This window comes from Micropterus dolomieu, linkage group LG09 (assembly GCF_021292245.1).
Source record: "Micropterus dolomieu isolate WLL.071019.BEF.003 ecotype Adirondacks linkage group LG09, ASM2129224v1, whole genome shotgun sequence".
Classification (NCBI taxonomy): Eukaryota; Metazoa; Chordata; class Actinopteri; order Centrarchiformes; family Centrarchidae; genus Micropterus; species Micropterus dolomieu.
The window spans coordinates 6,916,855-6,937,880 of NC_060158.1; the positions used below are offsets into that span (position 1 = coordinate 6,916,855).

General features: G+C 42.5%; 1 protein-coding gene across 8 annotated transcripts in view; it reads right to left on the reverse strand.

The window, feature by feature from the left end:
• macf1a (microtubule actin crosslinking factor 1a) overlaps positions 1-21,026 on the reverse strand; it is a 235,402-nt gene that overhangs the window by 58,087 nt on the left and 156,289 nt on the right. For all 8 annotated transcript variants that reach the window (XM_046057989.1, XM_046057982.1, XM_046057991.1 and 5 more), the window contains 24 exons: positions 19,997-20,146; positions 19,454-19,687; positions 19,169-19,348; positions 18,896-19,069; positions 18,442-18,609; positions 17,169-17,360; positions 16,908-17,081; positions 16,558-16,681; positions 16,233-16,432; positions 15,586-15,903; positions 15,256-15,422; positions 13,639-13,795; positions 13,360-13,471; positions 12,147-12,209; positions 11,428-11,666; positions 10,994-11,123; positions 9,615-9,814; positions 9,034-9,261; positions 8,668-8,944; positions 7,719-8,317; positions 7,362-7,550; positions 7,059-7,265; positions 5,599-5,916; positions 5,322-5,504 (listed from right to left, as the gene is read on the reverse strand). In XM_046057989.1, the coding sequence (XP_045913945.1) occupies positions 5,322-5,504; positions 5,599-5,916; positions 7,059-7,265; positions 7,362-7,550; positions 7,719-8,317; positions 8,668-8,944; positions 9,034-9,261; positions 9,615-9,814; positions 10,994-11,123; positions 11,428-11,666; positions 12,147-12,209; positions 13,360-13,471; positions 13,639-13,795; positions 15,256-15,422; positions 15,586-15,903; positions 16,233-16,432; positions 16,558-16,681; positions 16,908-17,081; positions 17,169-17,360; positions 18,442-18,609; positions 18,896-19,069; positions 19,169-19,348; positions 19,454-19,687; positions 19,997-20,146 (4,983 nt within the window). The remainder of the gene's footprint in view (positions 1-5,321; positions 5,505-5,598; positions 5,917-7,058; positions 7,266-7,361; positions 7,551-7,718; positions 8,318-8,667; positions 8,945-9,033; positions 9,262-9,614; positions 9,815-10,993; positions 11,124-11,427; positions 11,667-12,146; positions 12,210-13,359; positions 13,472-13,638; positions 13,796-15,255; positions 15,423-15,585; positions 15,904-16,232; positions 16,433-16,557; positions 16,682-16,907; positions 17,082-17,168; positions 17,361-18,441; positions 18,610-18,895; positions 19,070-19,168; positions 19,349-19,453; positions 19,688-19,996; positions 20,147-21,026) is intronic.

Genomic DNA, 21,026 nt, shown 5'->3' on the forward strand with positions numbered 1-21,026 from the left:
TTGATAGGATAGCATCTTGCAGTTGATGGAGATTTGTGGGATGCACATCCAGGGCACGAAGCTCCCGTTCCACCACATCCCCAAGATGCTCTATTGGGTTGAGATCTGGTGACTGTGGGGGCCATTTTAGTACAGTGAACTCATTGTCATGTTCAAGAAACCAATTTGAAATGATTCAAGCTTTGTGACATGGTCAGAAACAATGGTCAGGTAGGCCGTGGCATTTAAACGATGCCCAACTGGCACTAAGGGGCCTAAAGTGTGCCAAGAAAACATCCCCCACACCATTACACCACCACCACCAGCCTGCACAGTGGTAACAAGGCATGATGGATCCATGTTCTCATTCTGTTTACGCCAAATTCTGACTCTACCATCTGAATGTCTCAACAGAAATCGAGACTCATCAGACCAGGCGACATTTTTCCAGTGTTCAACTGTCCAATTTTGGTGAGCTCTTGCAAATTGTAGCCTCTTTTTCCTATTTGTAGTGGAGATGAGTGGTACCAGTGGGGTCTTCTGCTGTTGTAGCCCATCCGCCTCAAGGTTGTGCATGTTGTGGCTTCACAAATGCTTTGCTGCATACCTCAGTTGTAATGAGTGGTTATTTCAGTCAAAGTTGCTCTTCTATCAGCTTGAATCAGTCGGCCCATTCTCCTCTGACCTCTAGCATCAACAAGGCATTTTCGCCCACTGGACTGCCGCATACTGGATGTTTTTCCCTTTTCACACCATTCTTTGTAAACCCTAGAAATGGTTGTGCATGAAAATCCCAGTAACTGAGCAGATTGTGAAATACTCAGACCTACCCGTCTGGCACCAACAACCATGCCACGCTCAAAATTGCTTAAATCACCTTTCTTTCCTATTCTGACATTCAGTTTGGAGTTCAGGAGATTGTCTTGACCAGGACCACACCCCTAAATGCATTGAAGCAACTGCCATGTGATTGGTTGATTAGATAATTGCATTAATGAGAAATTGAACAGGTGTTCCTAATAATCCTTTAGGTGAGTGTATATACATACACATACACACACACACACACACACACACACACACACACACACATTTGTACTGTATTAAGAACTAGTGCAAACTTTTGTTAAGAAGCAGAAAGATGAAGAATGCTCGCTTTCTTTCTCTTATTGACCCAGTAATTATCAGTGAGATCACTGTTGGGAAGTTTAAAAAATAATCTGACAACATCACCTCCCACTCCCATGACCCCTTATCCCATGGCTGCCCTCCAACCATACATACACACACACACACACACACACACACACACCACGTCCCAAGGCCCCTCGTCTTTCTAAGCATCGGCATGACATCACCCCTCTGGATTGGAAATGGGGTCTGGTGGGGGAGGGGAACGCGAGGATGAGGAGAGGGGTGGCCTGGTCTGTTTTGGAGCCAGACAGACATGTTTAGGTTTGAAATGAGCCAAGCTGGATCGGTTACAGAGAAAGAGAGAGAGGGAGAGAAGGTAGAGAGAGGTAGAAACAAAGCCGGACAGGGGGTGGCTTCAAAGAGTGGTTGAAAGAGATTTTCAAATCTTTTTTTTTCTCCGCTATCCCTCTTCAGACAATTAGAGCAGTATAGATGCAATAAATTAAGCTGTAGCTACAACATGAAATAGAGTCAAAAAAGGGTCAGATAGAGGACAAAAACAATATGTGGAAAACCCCTCTCACTATATCGCCTTCTTATCTTTCATCATTATTTCCATATCTTTCTCGTGATCCTGCTCTCATGACATCTTTTTCCTCTTTTCTTGACAATATCCCCCTGCTATCCTCCCTTGGTTGCCCTCCTATAAATACCCCTCCATCCATCTCAGATAGAGTGACAGACCATTTCTCCATGCTCTACATACCCCGCAGACAGTAGCTATTATACATTCTGCCCCTGCTATTACTTTTGCACCCAGTCTGCCAACAGTCTGTCTGCAACTCAGCACACACTTGATCTTAATCAGTGCGAATAACACGATTAATGCCTTAAATTTAGATTTATTTCATCCACGCTCAGTAATGCCTTGAATAGTTTAGTTCTTTTATTTACATTTTTTAAATGTAAAAAAGACATATAAAAATATATATATTTAAAAATAATATACATGCAATGAAAAATATGAAATATAAGCAATCCGTGGAATTGCTTCATTCAAAAAATTGTTGTTTGGGATTATTTTGCAAGAGACCAATAGTGTTATTCCTCTAGTTTGCTCAGGTACATTCATTTAAAACTGTTTCCAATATTTTCTCCATGGTATCTTTAAATGCTAATTTAAAACCTAATGCCGGGATCAAGATCAAGAAAACATTATAGGAAAACTGCTTCTTAAGGAGTTCCTTTGGTTCAATATTACATTTTGTCTGTATGAGATGGGCCATATCAGGAAAGAAATAGAAATCAATTGTGTCTTTGAATCACGTCAATGTGTTGACTGAAATATTTCTTACTATTCCTAGTCATTTGGAGCTTTAGTGCATCTTTAAACCTGCTCACTGCCATGATTCATTTAGCTGTACACCAGACGAAATACAGCTTCACACTCTTTTGTCTGATCTGGCTCTCTTTTTTTCAAGTGTAGCCTATTTTGCTTTTCACAGTTCTCTCTCCCACCTCTCTCTGAATCTCTCTCTCCCTCGCCTCATCCTTCTCTCAACACCTCTTCATCTCCTCTGTCTGTTTGTTCTGTGCCACACACTCGCTCGGCTTGCTCTCATTAAAAGACCAACGAGGGGGAAGAAGAGACGGAGAGAGAGGGAGAGAGAGACAGACAGAGAGACCCAGAAACAGGTAGAGGGAGTGAAGAAGAAACAAGCAGACACAGAAAGGTTAGTAGGTCGAGAGAGAAATGCACACTGCAATGCAGATGTTTCACTAAATATCCACATAATCACATTAAAAAAGGTAAAAAAAGGAGAGAGAGTAGGAATGAAAATGTAGGAACAAGGATGAAGAGAAACAGGAGAAAAGTGTTCTTTGATCCACCCACACATCTTTAACAGTGTAGCCGATAAATCACTAGGGAACGTGCAGGAGTCCTACTAAATTTTTCAAATGCATGAAAATGATAAGTGCTTATATCACATGAATCAATCATTTTTTAAAAAGCATAACCTTCTCTGAGCATTGCGGCAAATGTAGATGGGAGAAAACGGTTACAGTGTGCTGGTTGTGTGTGGGGATTCGTGCATATTTCTCCTGAGCTCTAATATACGTTCATAGTTTTCTAAAGTGGACAGGATGTTACATCATGGCAAGAAAATGTACTCTTTAATGATAGCAGTCAGACTGAAAGAGCAGCCTGTACCCATAAAACAAGCAGTGGAGTAACACAATAAAATACAATGGAGGTGCCAGCAAAGCACATTCCTGAGGTTAGCTCCTGTGCAATTCTAGACAGTAAAGTGAATTTTTCTCTTTAAATGCAGAAACAAGCTACAGTTGCTTTGGTCTTAATGTAAAAAATATCACAAGAAGGAAACAATATACTACAATAAATGTATTAATGTGAAGCCTGTTTTTGGGCAAACGTCCTCGCTTAGACTACATCCAAGTATAAACATATTCACATTGTGAAATAACTCAGTGACTTTCTAGAATTGGAGGCATGGATGTGTTTTGTCCACTTGCTGTTGGAAAGAGAAAGCAACTCTATATCCAGTATGTAACTGTCAGTTTACACCAGGACTTTTTACAATTACAAGTAGTCAATTAAAGTTAATCAACAATTGTGATAATCATTTAAAGGTTGGGTAAGTGATTCTCATCCAATAAACGCCAACCACTGAGGACCTTCTTAATATGGACTCTAGTCGCACTTAAGTTGCACACACAGTGACTTCACACTTGACTTGAGACTTGTCCTCAAAATACTTCAGACTTGACTCGGATTTGAGGTGCGGGACTCATGAACAATGTTTATTTTTAGGAAACGTCTTATGAGCTTGCTGCGTTACCTTTAACCTACCTACGTAACACATACTACGTATCTGCTGTGCACAGCCACATGTGAGAGGACAAGAAAAATGCTCATAGACTTGACTTGGACTCTAGCTCAGAGACTTGTGAGCACCTCTGGTTTAAGGGTAAAAGCAACAACAACAACCGAGGCAGTACAGATATTGCCAACACTTTTATAGTACCAAGTGTTGTTAACTACAAGAGAGGGACAAAAGAGAGACACATGATTTGCCAAAGTATAAAATTTAGACCAGCGTCCATCACCACAGTGACTAACAAGTTGAGAAAACTAGAAGGGTGGTGCCTGAACATCATGAAGTGGAAGAAGTATGGTGTGTGTATCATGGAGCGAGGGAAGGAGGGAGGGGGAGGGGGAGAGAGTGTGTGTTTGTGGGAAATGTTAAGAGAAACTCTGAAAGAGCATCATAACTTTCCTACAGAGAAAAAAGCTGCATGACTTAGCAGCGTGTCAGGCTTTTCAAAGAGATATGTGAATCAACTAATCACCGTCTCTGACTCGTGACACACCACAGGAGCCCCTCACACACACACACACACACACACACACACACACACGTTTGTTCGACTATTCCCATGGGGACATCTCATTGACATAATGTATTCCCTAGCCCCTTAAGCTAACCTAAAACCACAGTAACCTAAAACCACGTCTTAGGCCTCAACCCCACTAACCCATGGTGACGTCCCCATATGTTAATGTACATTCAGGTTATAAGAACATGAAACACACAGAAACCCTTACCTCATAGTCTCTAGAGGTATGAGCAAGGGGAAAAGACTGAAACAGACCCCCTCAGAGGCTCTCCAAATATTCATGACACACACACACACACACACACACACACACACACACATAGCTGTGCCCTAAACCTAAGATCACGTAACGCTGAAGGTTTTCTGTTTATCTGTGCAAATTAATTTCATTAGCATGAAGGGAATGAAAAAGGCTGTGAAGAAAAACACGTACAACATTTTCACCCTGAATTCATTTGATTCTCTCATGTTTTTACCCACACAATCAAGCGGATATTATTGCCTAAGTAGATGAAAAATACACGTGTACTCATTCAGTACTCACTACTCAAGTATGTACTGTAGTACTTGCCAAAGAAAACCATAAACCAAACCAAGTGGCATTTTGAAGAAAGGGGACATTAGGATATAACAAACTAGTGCAATTCAGATTTCAATCACCTTCTCAGAAAGTGATACAGTATGTTTTCCTATAGCACTCCATTGAAATACTGGCACTTCTGCACACTTTTATCCACACCACAACACATCCATGTAAATAACCAGCAAGAAGAAGACATCTATCCTACCTTAAATTCCTGCAGCTGCTGTTTGATCATCTCCACCTCTGTGCCGACCATGCCCTGCGCATTCAGGCCCTCTTCGGCCCTTCCCAGCAGGCCTTGCAGCTCGGTCACCTGCCTGTAGAACTCCCGGACCCTGTCAGCAGCGTCCTCAATCTGGTCCAACCTAGCCTGGCCACGCTCGTTCAGCTGGAGAAGAGGGAACATAAAGGAGTCAATAACTGCACAAATCTATTCCACCATCAAATTACGTGAACCACCACCATCTTCCTTCTCCCTTTACCTTGCCAGCCTGGCGGCTCAGAGCCTCTGTCTCCCTCCTGAGAGCCAGGAGGTCAGGGGAGGAGCCTTCTCGCCGTAGCATGGTGGTGCACTCTGACCCATGACCCTCCAGCTCAGTCCTGAGGTTGGCCAGACGAGACAGGAAGCCCTTCAGGGCGTCGGCCTGAGAAGCCAGGGAGTCTGCATCACGTCCAACAGGACTGAGGGAGTCCAGTTCATCATCAAGGTCGGAAAGACGTGAGAAGACATCGCGCACGTGAGACTGGACCTCGCCGACACCTTGTAGCCGGGACTCCAGTGAGGAGCAGCACTGCTCGATCTGATGGAGGAAAAAGACAAAGAGAGGTGGATAGAGGAAAAGGCACAGAAGCCAAAAGATTGTCTCTCTACTCACTGTAGTATTTCTGGCATGTAATAACTTTTATTCAAAATGTCACTCAATCAGACCAAATAAAAAAAATAATGCAAAAATGAAAAGCTGGGGAGGTGAAATTGTGAATGAGCAAGTCTACTTTTTAGGACACCGACTGGATTTGTTTGTCAATTAGTCACAAAATCGCCAACAACACAGAACAGAACTTTACTCTTAAACAAGGACAGTGATGATATTTGTGTGATACAAAAATCTTACTAATCAAACCACAAATTCATCAGATAGCAGAGGAGCCTGTGTAGTAATATTTTCCCTGTCAAAACTGAACAAACCACTGGAACAGAATAATGTGTGACCAAACTAGAAAATGATGCAACACAACAGCAAGTATAAATAGATTTTGTCGGCGTAAGTACAACAAAGAGACAGCACAAGTATTATCTAAGAGCAGGCTGCATCATCTCCTACAGCACAGATCAATATTTTAAATAAATAAAACATCTTGGTGAATAACAGCGATGGTTTTATGTACAGTTGAGTTCCTGTGATGGCTGTAACCTTAAATGGAATATTTGGAAGCTGGATTGCAGAAAATAGATGCAATACTGTGGGTGATGAATTCTCAAAGCTCTGGTTTACATTTCAAACTATGATAAAGTGTTGAATGTCCACAATGACCATATATGACTACTGTGACTCAAATGGCCAATCTCTTCTAACAGCTATAGTTGTTCTGCTCTCGCTCAGCTCACTGACACTTGTCTTCTGAGCACCCACACACACACACACACTAGATCAGACACCCTCTCAAACAGTGTCCCTTGGTATAAATAGTTCCAACGGTTTTACAACCTATTTTCACTCCAGATAGCATAAACTGTTGAGGTTACATTAATTCATTACTGTTTTGATTGCTTTTGTCGCCCTCCTCTCTTCATGTTCTGCTGTTTTTCCACAGCTTGCTCCTGGGTGGACGACTCTGCCCTACTTCAATAGATGGGGGTCCAGTATATTCTGGACATTCACTAGCTTTCATTGTCGATCTCGAATCAGGCTTGGGAGGAGGAAGCCCTCCCTTCTCTCCTCACCTTGTCAGTAACGTCATCATATTCTTTCTCTGTGTCCTTGGCCTGCTCCTGAAGCCTCTGTGCCCCCTCAGTACTGCCTCCCGGTGTCTGTGGTGAGTCCTGTACCAGCCCTTGGGCCAGGTCTCTGAGGTAGACCACCTGAGGCTTAAGGGACCTTAGACTCTCCTGCTGACTTCTCAACCGCTCCAGACTCTTAGTACTGCATGCCTGAGTAGGAGAGAAGTAAATGTGAAGTGCCATCGCCCAAAGACTTTTTAAAGAACAATGAACGTGACATTAGGACAACAAACTGTTTTTTAGTACCTGTGGTCCCAGAGCCTCTTGAACTTCAATCTGGTGTTTGGCAGCCTCCAGCCTCCTCTCTGCAGCCTGTCTGCCCTCTTCAAACTCCTTCAGGCGACCAGCCAGCTCCTCCAGCTGGGAAATGCGGTTATGGAGGCTCTCGTCCAGTCTGTCCACCCTGCGGTTCAGCTGGGCCTTCTCATCTCGTACCTACAGAAAATATGTTTGCATTACATCAGTTTCATTGTCTTAATTTACCTAACTTATGACTTTTAAAGCACTAATACTTGGTGTTCACATATTCCCCAAGCTATATAGTATACATATACTGCAATACACACTTGAGAGTAGAAGACTGAAATCGGTAAAATTTAGTACCTCTTCCTCCCCGATGCAGCATTGTTCCAGCAGCTGATCTGCTGCAGTATTGAAGGCCTCGAGGAGAGGGTGTCGTCTTTCGACATCGAGTGATAGAGCCCGAGCCTTCTGCAAGGCCTCATCCAGGGCAGATGAGTCCAGTGACGGTTGGATATCTCCATCTTTCTGTTCACACTCTGCTAACCATGGTGTCAGTTCGGCCTTGTGCTGCTGGTAGGTTTCTGCTTTGCTCAGAGTGGTCTTCAGTCTGCTCTCTCGATCTGAGATTCTCTGGTTCAGCCTCTCCCAGTCCTGCCTCAGGGAGGCAAGGCGAGACTGCAAGGCAGACCGTTCGTCTCCACCCGAGGGGAGAGTGGCGAGCAGTGATGCTCCCTCAGCTTGAATCAGCTCGTAGGAACCTCGCTGACTGGCGATTCCGCGTTGGAGTTCATCTGTCTGTGCTAGAAGGGAGCGGATGGCCTCGGGCTGACACGGCAGAGAGTCGGTGTATGATTCTCTGGGATCTGCCTGTTTGTCCAGCCAGGATCGCAACTCTTCAAACATCTGCTGGAACTGCTGAGTGGACGACAGGGCAGTCTGCAGCTGAGACAGGCCGTCAGCTAGAGGAAAGAAAAGCAGAGCACAAGGGATTACAAACATAAACACTTAGAAACTATTTCAAACAAATAGGACTTGTAGAGTTTTCGTTGTATTTATTTTAGTGGATTTGTTAGTGATGTTTTCATGTAAAATAAGATTCCCATTCCAGCTAATAAGGGATTATGTTTAAAAGGGAATATTGTTTGACTGCATCAAAACTAATTAATTCCCTAACTTGGACCATTATCTCTGTATAGAAAATCCCTTTCAGCAAATAAGTCAAGCAAACACATACCAGAACACTTACAGTGGTCATATTAAGACCTACTAAAAGCACAGTTAGTATATCAGCCACATAAACTACACAAACCTGCACGCTCCTCTAAATTCTTCAGCGGCCCACTGACACTCTCCAGTCGTTTACTCAGCTCTTCCTTAAGGTATGGTTCAGCCACGATAGTACTCAGCTCCTGGCAGAGCCTCTCAGCCTCTGCGAGCTCCGTTCGCCGTCTCTCCAGCTCTGAGCGGATCTCTCCAGTTTCCTGCAGGCGGCATTTCAGTGCCTCGGGCTGGGCGCTCAGTGAGGCCTGAGCATCCAGCCTCTCGCTCAGAGCAGAAACACTCGAAGAGAGCTCTCTGAGCAAAGCCTGGACAGGAGAGGAGGAGAGTTAAAAGAAATTATGCCGCAATGGTGACAGTAATGAAACCATACAACAATAACTCTACCTAAACTTACCTGGTACCGTTCACTGGTTCCTTGGGCCTGGTCAATGTGGTTTGACCTCTGAGTTAGTCGGTTTGTTAGGTCCTCCCACTGCTTGGAGATGGAGCCCAGCTCAGCCTGCACCTCTGCCAGGTCTTTGGCATCTTGAGCAGAGTCACCAGTCTGGGAGAGGATTCCCTCTGCAGACTGTGTCAGCTGGTCAAACTGTGGCCGCCTGGTCTCAAACTCACGCAGCATAAACTTGAAGAGAGAGGAGAGCATGTTTTTCAGTTGTGTTTTTAAAATGAAGGGAAAGCTGGAAGATGATCCTGGAAATTTTCAACATGACATTTTTTATATCCCGACCTTTTAAGATTCTTATACACGGCTTTGTGATTTAGAATTTTAATTGTACCATGTATGTGTTAAGTATATCAAGTCTTAAAAATCTCTTTATCAGCTTGCCTTCATGACTGAAGCGGATTTAAGTGTCGAAAAAAGAGAAACCAATCTTAGTAAAAAAGAGCCTGTGTGTGTGTGCGCATTTATAACTGTTGTACATGTACCTCTTGGCAGTATCTCTATGATTTTGCCAACCGTCTTCTATCACATACCTGAACTTGTTGTTTCTGTGTGTTGAGCATGTTGGGGTCGATGCTCAGCGGTCCCAGCACGCTCATCATCAGTTCCTTCTCCCTCAGCCACGGGCCCAGTTGATTGGCAGCTGAGGCAAAGCTACCAAACCTATCGGCACATGTCTCCAGCTCTGTTTGCCTCTGGGCTGCAGTCTGATTGGCTGTCTGCCAGCGGGAGTCTGGAGAAATAACCAGTTGAGACAGGAATGGGAGGACATATAACAACATCATATGCAAAATGTTGATGAATGTGTTTTATATACATACACACACTAGTTTCCTCCTTGGAGAATCACCTTTTCTTATTAAGTTGTAAAACATTAAAATCTTATAATCTTATTACAGTACAGTACTGTATTCCTGTGTAGTAGTAATCAGTGATGGTAATTAAATCAATCTCACTCAATGTGAAGAACACTGACACGCAATAAGAGATTTTTGTTCCTCTGTCCCTCCTCCTACTTCTCCAGTCTCTTTCTCCCTCTCTGACTCATATTCTGGGCATCCAGCAGAGTGTGTGTGTGTGTGTGTGTGTGTGTGTGTGTGTGTGTGTGTGTGTGTGTGTGTGTGTGTGAATTCAGTCCACATTGCTTTGAAATTGCACTGAACTGCATTATGAAATATGAAATATAAAGGCCTCCTTCTTGGATTTCACCTTAAATATTTCTGTCTTGGTTACCTTATAGGAGGCCTTTTTAAGAATATCAAGTATGCAAGCAAAAATATACCTTTGACGGGTACACTTCCCACGCTCTCCCTGGATAATATTGATCTCAGTTCTTCAACATCTCTTAGAAAAATGTTACAAATTCCGAGGCACTGTGCCACGTTCTTTTAAACTATTTTCAACACAGTAAAGCTGAGTCTTTTCTTTCTTTCTCCAGCTAGCATCTACCTCTACAGTTTATCCATACACTTTTCTAATTCTCTTATTACCTCATATTTATGGAAAGGCCCGGCAGACATGAGGTAACATAGTGTCACTTAGTGTCCTTACAGATCACATTCCTCTAAATGGAGATTCTTTGAGTCTCTTTGTCAGTGTTTCTTTCTCTGTATCACTTACTCTCCAGTACATGTATACAATATAGTTTCTTTATAATGGCTCTTCCCACACAGGTCCATTTACTAGTAAACTCTGTATTTCTATGACCCCTTCCATTCACCTACAGTACAGTATATCTAGAAGCAGTTCTCTCCTGGCCATGTCTTTATTATATTTAGTTTCACCTAACATTCAACTTAAGTTTTTGCCTTTGCTGCAATAGTTGAGCTTGTCAGTTTCAGTTTCTGTAAAATGGCTGTCCCATTATCTTGTCATCTGTCCTCATGTTTTTTTTGTCATCTGCAGTACATACCTATCTCTTGCAGCTGCTGTCTCCAGGTGTCTGCCTCAGGAGAATCAGGATTGTCAGCAATCAGCTTCCTCAGTGTGCTCTTCAGCTCCTCTACCTTCCCAGAGTGCTCAGCCAGCTCTGAAAGCAGGGCCTAAAAAGAAAGGGAAGAAGGCCATTGCAGGACTTGAAGCAGAAACTTTAAAATGCAACACATATATATTTAATAAGATAAAACAAACACGAGAGTTCTGATGTTTGATTTTAGCAAAGATACCAGCAGATTCAACTCTCTGCAGCAATTTTCAGAACTGAAAAAGGACATCTCTTGGTTAAAAAAAAAATTCTTAATCTGTAATCCTATAATACATATACCAAGTTATTTTAGCACATAATGTTCAGTGTTCACCTAGGAAAGGGTTACAGAACATGCACAGTAAATGAACCCTGGCATTTACCTTGTTCTCCTGGACCTGGGCACGTACTACCTCAGGTCTGGATGGGGAGGCAGTCTGTCCCTGTTTAAGGCTGTGCTCTCTGTCTGTCAGCCAGTTCTTGAGCTCCTCAGCGCCTTCCCTGGCTTTCTGCCTCTGCTCCAGTGAGGCCTGCTGGTGACCAAGACGTTCTTTCAACTCCACGCCTAGCGTCTCATATCGACCGTTCACTTCAGATACGGCTACCTGGAGCTCTGTCAGATCTAAGGACACAATAAGAGAAAGGAAAAAATGCTTGGCATACAGCAAAATGGAGGAGAAATTAGCAGCAGAGCGCAGGCAGAAAATAAAAAAATAGACATGGAAAACTTTGTACAATAAAGTTGATAGATCTACAAAAATAAGTTGTTATTATCCTACAGGCATGTAATACAGGTGGATCAAATCAGTTTTAGAAAAAAAATAAATGTCTAGATGTCTAAATGTCTATTTATTTTATTTTCATTATTCAACAAATTTGCCACTGACAGATGTTTTGCACTGACAGACAGCTGACAGACAGGACATTATAGCACATAGGAAACAGTAAAACAGAAAATAGTGCTGTATCTCTCAAAGTGACCTCAGAGTGAACCATACCAATATAGTTGGAGCCAAATTCAATTGGTCTTGAGAGACTAATTCTCAGGAGGCAATAAATAAGAAGACAGAGGACTAGAAAGAAAGCTAGAGAAAGAGCTCACCTTTACAGGTGTGAATGCCATTGACACTGCTAGGACCTGCTGAGCCATTGATCTGAGGAGCACCTGGGAGAGAGACACACACCTGGCTGAGACAGCGGCACTACAACACACTCATGCAAACATGGTCACACAAAAAGGGACCAGTGATGCACTGAAATGTTGTTTAAAAAATTGGACACATGTAAAGTTCTCAACAGCACCAGAAAGTCCTGCCAACTCACAAAGACTTGCACATGGAGCTCAGCAGGAGAACTGAGAATTAGGGCCTGACCGATATGGCATTTTAAGACCGATACCGATTTTAATATTTGAAGATTTTGAAATCCGATATATTGGCCTATTTCTTTTTTCTTTTCAGAAACACATAACTTAAACTGTGATTATGCCTAGCAACTGGTATGTGTAGTTATGAGACCTAACCAAGATAACATCACATAATGCAGTTTAAATAAATATATATAAATAAACTTTTCTTTATTTGTTATGAATAGTACTTTGAACAGCTTTGTACATCTGATTGCTGTTATGTGATTTGTGGCGTTCCAAACACGTGTTGCCAACAGGGGAGTTGCTGCTTGGCACACCGATTTATCGGTCAGGCTCTAGGATGTTGCACAAAAGCCGTGAAAACAGATGACATCAGTGAGACAAGGAAGACACACATAGTCTTTATGGAACATAGAAATATAATGGATGTATCAAATAAAGCAAGTACTTAAGTAGTATGATAAGATTGATAAAAGACATAATATCTAAAATATAATTTAAAAAAAGCTACTTATGCTTTCCACCTATGCTATGGTTTGCTTTCTGATCCAATCCTAACAACCAAGAAACTTTTTCTGCATCTTCAAAAGTTTACTTTTAACCATGAAATTTTGTATGTAAGATTTTTTTTACTTCACATCACAGCTTGCAGTAGTTGTACCAAAATAAATTACCATAAAATAATTATTAGATTTAATTAATTCTATTTTGCTTTATCCCACCTTCCTCCATGCTCCCCTGTGTTCATGATTTGTTTTCAAGTTCTGCGTTTCTCTCAGGTCAAATTATTTTATTAAACCCCTTGATGATTTTATTTCCCCTCCCACCTACATCATCTAATCTCTTCCAAATCTCTTGTAAAAATGCTCTCATGACAAAACAAAATGTCATTTAAACTGCAGGAGAGTGGGAGTATTCAAATGTTAGGCAGCCCTTGCGCTCTTACCAGTTTTGGTCTGAGGAGCGGTGATGTCGATGATGAGGGACTCCAGCTCAGAGCCCGTCTTGTTCAGCTCCTGAACCCTTGATCCCTGTGACTCCCAGTCATTCATCAAGTCCTAAAGGCATAATGCATTTCACTCAGTCATGGAGCTTTACATGATACAGTCACTGGATTCAAACACGTCAAACCGGTGGATATCGGTTTTAGCTCCTCTTTACTTTTGATTAAAGTATTAGACACACACACACACACACACACACACACACACACACACACACACACCTTGAGCTGCTGGACTCTTCTCTGCAGGCCCTCTGTGTTGAGGTTGGCCTCTTTAGACGGCAGCTGGTCCTGTGCTGTCTGAAGCCACCTGAGGAGGGAGCCAGAGAGGCCGCGGAACTGGAGCAGCTGCTGCTCACAGGCCTGGATGGCAGCAAACCTGTGAGAGAAAAACAGAGGAACAAGATGGTACAGAGAACAGCAAGAAAAGGTAGGAAGCAGTGATAGAGGATGGGGAGTTGCATAACGGAGGAACAAAATTAAGGAAAGGGGGAGAATACATGAGGAAGAAGAGGTGATGATAGCGGGGAGCAAATAAAATTGAGCTTTAATTATACTTCTATGTTTAAAACGCAAAGTAGAGCATCATATGATCTCTTTTAAGCCGTTTTACATTACATTCACAAATAAAAAGAACATAAATACACAAGGCACTATTGAAAGGGATCATTAACACAGCCTTGACCTCCCCTCTCTTTGTATGTGATCTGTCCTGAACTATGGCTGGAAAAGTGCTGACTGCCCGCAGACAAAACAGCTCTGAGAAGTCATCTGGCATGGAGCAGTATCATTATCATACTGCTATTTTCTCCCCCTCGGGATTCGAGGAGGGGAGTTATCCGAGTAGGCCGTTTATAGGACGGACAATGAGCCATGTCCACTCTGCTTATATTAGCACCCAGGCCTGCTCATCAGTTCACACTAGCCACACAGATACGTAGTACGTGGAAACCAACTGCCGTGAAACATCATGCAACACAGTAAATAATCCCCTACATCATGTACAGTATGTTGTATAACTGATCTCAGATAGAAGATAATACCCTACTGACACCCATGTTTTGGATGATAGATAATCACGTTCTTTAATTTTTTTTATTTAAAATATTATATTTAAATATTTCCATAAAACAGACTTCATTAGTTGTTTTAAATAACTGGCTCGCCAAACACAAATATAATTCAATATATCAGCACCACGCCGATGGTATTTATAAATTCTCTGCCCCCTTCTGACAGGCATCAAGTGTGGCTGCTCACTGATACAACGTCAAACAGGGTAGGCATAGCAACTGGTGCTCCACGAAGGCTACAAATTTAGAAAACAACTTTTGGAAATGCCAGAGGCATAGTCTGCTCTGCAGAGAAGAGCAGTACTTCTTATTTTATAAGTATGCCTATCGTGTCTAATCAAAGTTTGACCCTTTCTGTCTCTGAAGGTTATCAGTTTTGTTGTAAGTCGAACTGGAATTGACTATAGTCATGCTTCTACTTCAAAAAACTATACAGCTGAAGGACTGAAAGATCCATAACAGCTTTGTATTTAGTGCCCCCTGTTGTAATTTATGGTAAACTGCGCAACTGACAAGAACAGGATAAAAAATATTTCGGCCATTACAATCTTGTTTTTAGCATAATCATTCCCATTACTTCTATATTTATTTTTAACAAGTATATATATTTCATACTGAAGTGTCCATTTAACAGACCAGACAAAAAAATCTATAAACTTCCTATACAAAGTTCTGTAAACGTAAACACTGACTGTTAAGGCTTCACATTTATAGCAGAACAAATTAAAAAAACATGTATCACATGTAAATCTGTTAACATTTTTACCTTTGGTTAACATTGGCTTCCAGTTGGGTGAACTTGTCAGACACCCCTTTGACATTATCCAATAAGTTTTGGGTGTTACTGAAAGCTTTTGATTGGCTGAGCTCGGTGCCGAGATTGCAGAACGATTTCAGTTGGCCAGCTTCCTGCTCCAACTCAGACTTGACCTCCTGAGAAAACAGGCACAGGACAAAAGTGTTGAATAGGCCGACAGTATAACTAATCCACTGATACCTTCAGAAGCTTTTAAGTCTTAAAACGTTGACATTATACATCTCACAGGAGACCATACTGCAAATGACCTATTAATAAAAATCTGAGCCCTCTGCTGACCTCAATCGTTTGCCTGTAGTCATCCATGCTGCGGTCTGGCTGGCCCACGGGGCTCAGAGCCTTCAGCCGGCTCTGTGTGAAGACCTGGAGGTCGGTCCCCAGTCGCTCGTAGTTCTCTAGCCTGGGCAACAGCCCTTTTAGCTCAGTCTCCCTCTCGCCCTGGCTAGCCTGTGCTGCAGTGTAGCGCTGAGTCAGTTCATCTAAAGCGCCCTGGAGGCCAGAAGCTGTAGATGCGTCAGAGCTCTGAAGAAGTTTTGAAACAGAGTCCCGAGTTGCTTCCACACTGCCCTGCCTGGACAGCAGCTCCTGGCGAAGTTTCTTGGGAAGAAAGAAATGACGTTGAGTTTAAAAATTTTGACTTCTTCAGCAATATTTTGATTTGTAGATCAATCAACCAATCATCAATCAAAGTTATGCAATCATCCTAATTCGTTGAAGAAACTTGTTGTGCTGCATTATCTGTGATGTCTTTTTTAAAGGCAGGTCGTGTTTCTTTAAAATAAATAGAAGACATTTAAGGTGGTGCAGAAGTTTATAATTCAGTTCATACGTTTGATTATTTCATCCTTACAAACACAGAAACCTCCGGCAACATTTTTTACTTCCTGCAGCAGAAATCCTGCAGTTTCCCCTGGGTTTACTCGTACCTGGTTCTGGGTCAGGGCTTCTTGTACAGCCTGTGCGGTTGGCTCGACTGGTCCAGGATTAAGAACTAGTTGGTCCAGCCAGCTCAGCAGACCCTTCAGGCCCTCCTGGACGCTGACCGATTGGGCTACAGCTGTCTGCAGCTGCTCTGCCCGTTCTGACACAGACGCAGAGAGGGAGCCAAACCTCTTCTCTAAGCCATCTGAAAATAATGATTTGTGAGTGCTAGTTTTGACACTTAAAATTCACAAGCCGAGACAAAACACCCCATCCAGGAGCAGCGGCCTGTAGTTAAGACTAAGGGAGACACACAGTGAGTTTAGTTACCTGCAGCACAGAGGATGTCAACAGCTTTCAGGGAAGGAGACTCATCTGTGCTGACCAGATCTCTTCCTGCTCTCTTCACTTTCTCCAGCTGCACTGAACGCTCAGCCATCTCGTCCTGCAGCAGCTGAGGTCAGAGGACACACTTATAGTCAGAATTAAATCATTTAAATCCAAGACATGGTTCCCACATACTTTCCATTTTAGTATTCCACCCTTTTTCCAGACGTTAACAATCCACGAGCCAGATCATGATCAACATTTTTCCATACTCTGAAAATCGTCGGTGCTCTTTTTCGGCTTCTCCCACACTTTGATTTTTGTTATGTTAATGATTGTAATATATGCTTCACCTGTAATTGTCGTAGTGTGTTCTGCAGGTTCTGGGGGTCCGTCTCCCCACTGGTCTTAGCTATGCTTTGGTTCTGTTCCTGAGTGCTAAGCCAGGAGTGGAGGGAGACAACCTCGTCCTGGTACTGCTGGTACCTCTCCAACAGGCCGGACAAACGGCCACCCAACTCTGTTGACTGCACACACCAACCATGAATTTTAATAGAACTAATTAACTGAGATAATTTATAACAATTTCTAAAATGTATTCTAGTATCCCTCACCTTGGTGTGTAGGGTTGTGTATCTGTGGTTAGCATCCTGCAGCTTGTCAGTTACCATTTGCTTGGTACTGTCCAGAGCTGAGTCTGAACCACCAACTTGCTCCAGAGCTCCTTGAACAGAGTCCAGAACCTTCTGACCGGAGATGGAGACAAAGCGCAGGTCTGCCTTGTGGCAAATTACATCCTCAGCAAGCTGGAAATACAAACATATTTACAGGTCAGTTGGGGACAAATTAATGCAGATATGTACAGTGTGTCTATCAGAAAAATAAATCTTGTGTGTTATTGGAAAGTATGGTCATGACGAGCAAGTAGCAATTCACAATTTCCGGAATTGCTGGGGAAAATGTGTGAAAAAAAGTATATAAAACATTGCAAATGTGATATCAAGGGACTCTTAACAAGACAATTATCCCAAACAGCTTCAGTGGAGTTTCTCAGTGGATTCCAGATGAGAATGTGTGATTGTGTTAGTGTTCATCAGGGCATGTCAGGCCATATGGATGGATGGAAACTGAGTGCGGAAACTCAGTCTTCCATGGATAATTAAAGGTCAAAAAAAACACAGTTGGGCAATATGTGTTTGTACTCAGCTACACTGGGCCCAGACCCAGCCAGGGATGTTTCTCAGCAATTTCACTTCACTTCAAGGCACCCAAAACCAGGATCAGCCAATGTAATCCAACTACAGAGCCCCAGTGCCAGCAAATTCAGACCTGTAGTTACAGCAGTTTGAACCAGCCATGCCAGTGTGTGCCATGTACAGACAAAGTAATAATCACACAGTTTTAATACTAGGACCACCTACAGACAATGAGCCTCACAATTACAGTTCTACACGCAGGTAGAATGTGTTCGTCGCCTGCAGCTCAAGTTGGATTATCAAGTCGGCTAAAGTCAGCCACAGTCATCTCAAACACACCTAATGTAAAATTGGTCTGACATGACTGAACAGTTCCCTCTTGTGGAGAATCTGCAGCCTGTTAAATAAGAATGACGCACTTACTTTTGTGTTATCACCCAGTTCCAACTATACATGGGAACCTGGGGTTTGATTCCCACTGTGACATCCACCAATGTGTCCCCGAGCAAGACACTTAACCCCTAGTTGTTCCAGAGGTGTGCAACCTCTGACACATATAGCAACTGTAAGTAGCTTTGGATAAAAGCATCAGCTAAATGACTAATTAATATTAAAAAAGGTCAATTCATAACATAAAACAATGGATAGAGAATTCTCCATATTATGTTATTAATGTGTGTATTTTGCGTACCTTTCTGTGCTCCTCCAGTCTGCCCTTCAGTCCTTGTGCATCAGTTTCTCCTTCCCCTAGTAAACGGAGCTCCCGTTCATTTTGCTCCAGCCAGGTACTTAGACTTCCATGTTCTTGAAGGAACTTCGTCAGCTCATCCTTCAGAGCCTCAGACTTCCTCAGACGGTCCTAGAAGAAATCATTACAGCAGCAGCAGTCAGTTAAGTATAAAAAAAATACCAAGAAAAAGGTGAATATCTAACTAAATAATTTATTCCCACCGCTAAAATGTAAAAAACGCATTTTTCTTGACAATGAAAAACTGAGTTCGCATAAAATCAAAAAAACATTCAAAATTCAAAATCATACTTTCACTGACACCCCCATTAAGTTGTAGTTAGATAAAAGGTCAATATATCAAAGATCATAGGCCCTGCTGTAGACTTAAAATACACATCAGTATTTATTTGTGTACCTGGCAGCTCTGCAACTTGCCCTGGTGTTGGGCCTGCAGCTGATCCAGGGCAGCGCGGAGACGCTGCTTCTCTTCAGGAGGAACAGTGGAGTCAGGTTGTTCCAGAAGGGAGCGAGTTGACTGTGTGATCTGGAGTAGTTGTGCCTGTTGAGACTGGAGCTGCTGAAGCTCAGCCTGGGACAGAGGTCAAAAGTTATAAGTCATAACGTATTTAATAATATATGTTGTAAGATGTTAGTCATACTGCACAACACATGGATTAGAGATTCTTACCTGCAGCATCTCTGTGTGTGACATCACAGCGCCCTCTGGCTGTGAGAATGATCCATCAGTAAAAGCTTTGACCACTCCAGATCCAAGTCCTCTCCCGCCTGGTTGATTAAGGGAAGACAACTCATTCAGAAGACAGTCTATCTGGCCTTGGGTCTCCTGGAGCTCCTCCTCAGCCTTTGCCTGGAGGAGAGGGAAAGAGGATGAATACAAAAAAAAGCTAGTAAGCAATATGAAAAATGTTTTGAACAATATTTATATACAGTATTTAACCACTCATCTTATTACCCTTTGTGTGTTCTGCTGTACAGTGGTGTTGATGGCTGTGTCCACCTCTGACAGTGACATGTTTGCTGAATCTGTAAGGGCGCTGTACTGCTCCTTCAGTCTTGTTAGCGCCACCTGGAGGTTCTGTCTCTCCTCTGGGTGCAGACTCTCTCTTCGCTCTGCCAGCAACTCCTCCACAGAGCGGATAGCCTCAGCTATGCCCTCCTGTTTAGTCTGGAGGTCTTTCTGTACTTCCTGGGGAGTGAGAGAAAACAGGTTTGATTAGGTCAAAGAAGTAAACATGTTGACCCAGCAAATATCACATGCTAGTACACGAAACTCTAAATATCCTTGAGACAGTGAGGACGAACAAGATAAACAAATTAGGGCAGAGTCACTCTCTAAATTAAATAAGTAAGTGAGTGAAAATGCCAGTTAGATCATAAACACAACAACAGTGAGCTGAATGTACATGTAAACATGTAAAAGAGTTAGCATTTGTATGTTTTGGGATGCTGGCCTTTAGATTCTACATGTGGAGGGAGATGGGAGAGAGTGTAATACCTTTAGTTTTTTCTGCTTCTCTTGCAGGACATTCACATCACCTGAATCTGCTCCAGCTTTCTGACTGGCCAGCAAGCTGGCAGCTCCAGCCAACCACATAGAAAGGCTTTCTAATTTCTGAGAGCATTCGGCTTTCTGCTGTTGAACCACCTGCGTGAAATGAATGAGGCGAGAAGGAAGAAAAAAGATCCACAAACAAAGAAAATGTGAGGAAGACTGATACTGACATAAATTAAGATTCAATCATAAACAGTTCAACTGGAATGTGTGACAGGAACAGACCATTTTACAATTCTGATGTAACCAACAATTTGTATAATAACTAAAATAAGAGCACACTAATTGCACATTTGCCCTAAAACAAAATTCTTGTGTAGTGCACACTTTGCCAAGCCTTGAGCAGATTGTGTCCAGAGTTCACACTTATACACACACAGGCAGACATACAGGCACACATATCGGTATTGTAACTTCACATCAACATGTCAGTCAAGCAACAACAAACAATACAGAGAGAACAAATACATGTTTATTTGCAGTTTTTCCTCTTTCTCTGCTGTATTCAGGTGAGACAAGAGGAAAAACATAAGCACTGTAACGAGCGAGGCTTTCTGCTATCAAATCTCTAGCCTTTACCGCCGTGACACAAGCGATTTCCTTCAGTGGCAATCTGGAACAGCAAGGCAAACAGGTTAATAAAACACATGTTATAGAGACATGCAGTGTAGCAAACACGCTTGCATAAAAAGCTTGTGTAGTAGGAGTGAGGATGGTGGTACTGTCTATGTCAAGTGGCAAAGCTTTTGCAAGAAGAGCAGGAGTGGGTTGCTATCAAGGTATGAAATGATGAGAATAGTTTTGAGGTGATAAATAATGGCACTATCATACTACTATAATGGAAATTAAATCGAGGAGGGGGTTAGCTAGTACATCAGTTTCTAGACTTAAACAAGTTTGATATGATTTTATAGAATGTGAGAGCTTATCAAAATAGTACTAAGATTTTGTGTAAGAAAGCATGGCAACAGTT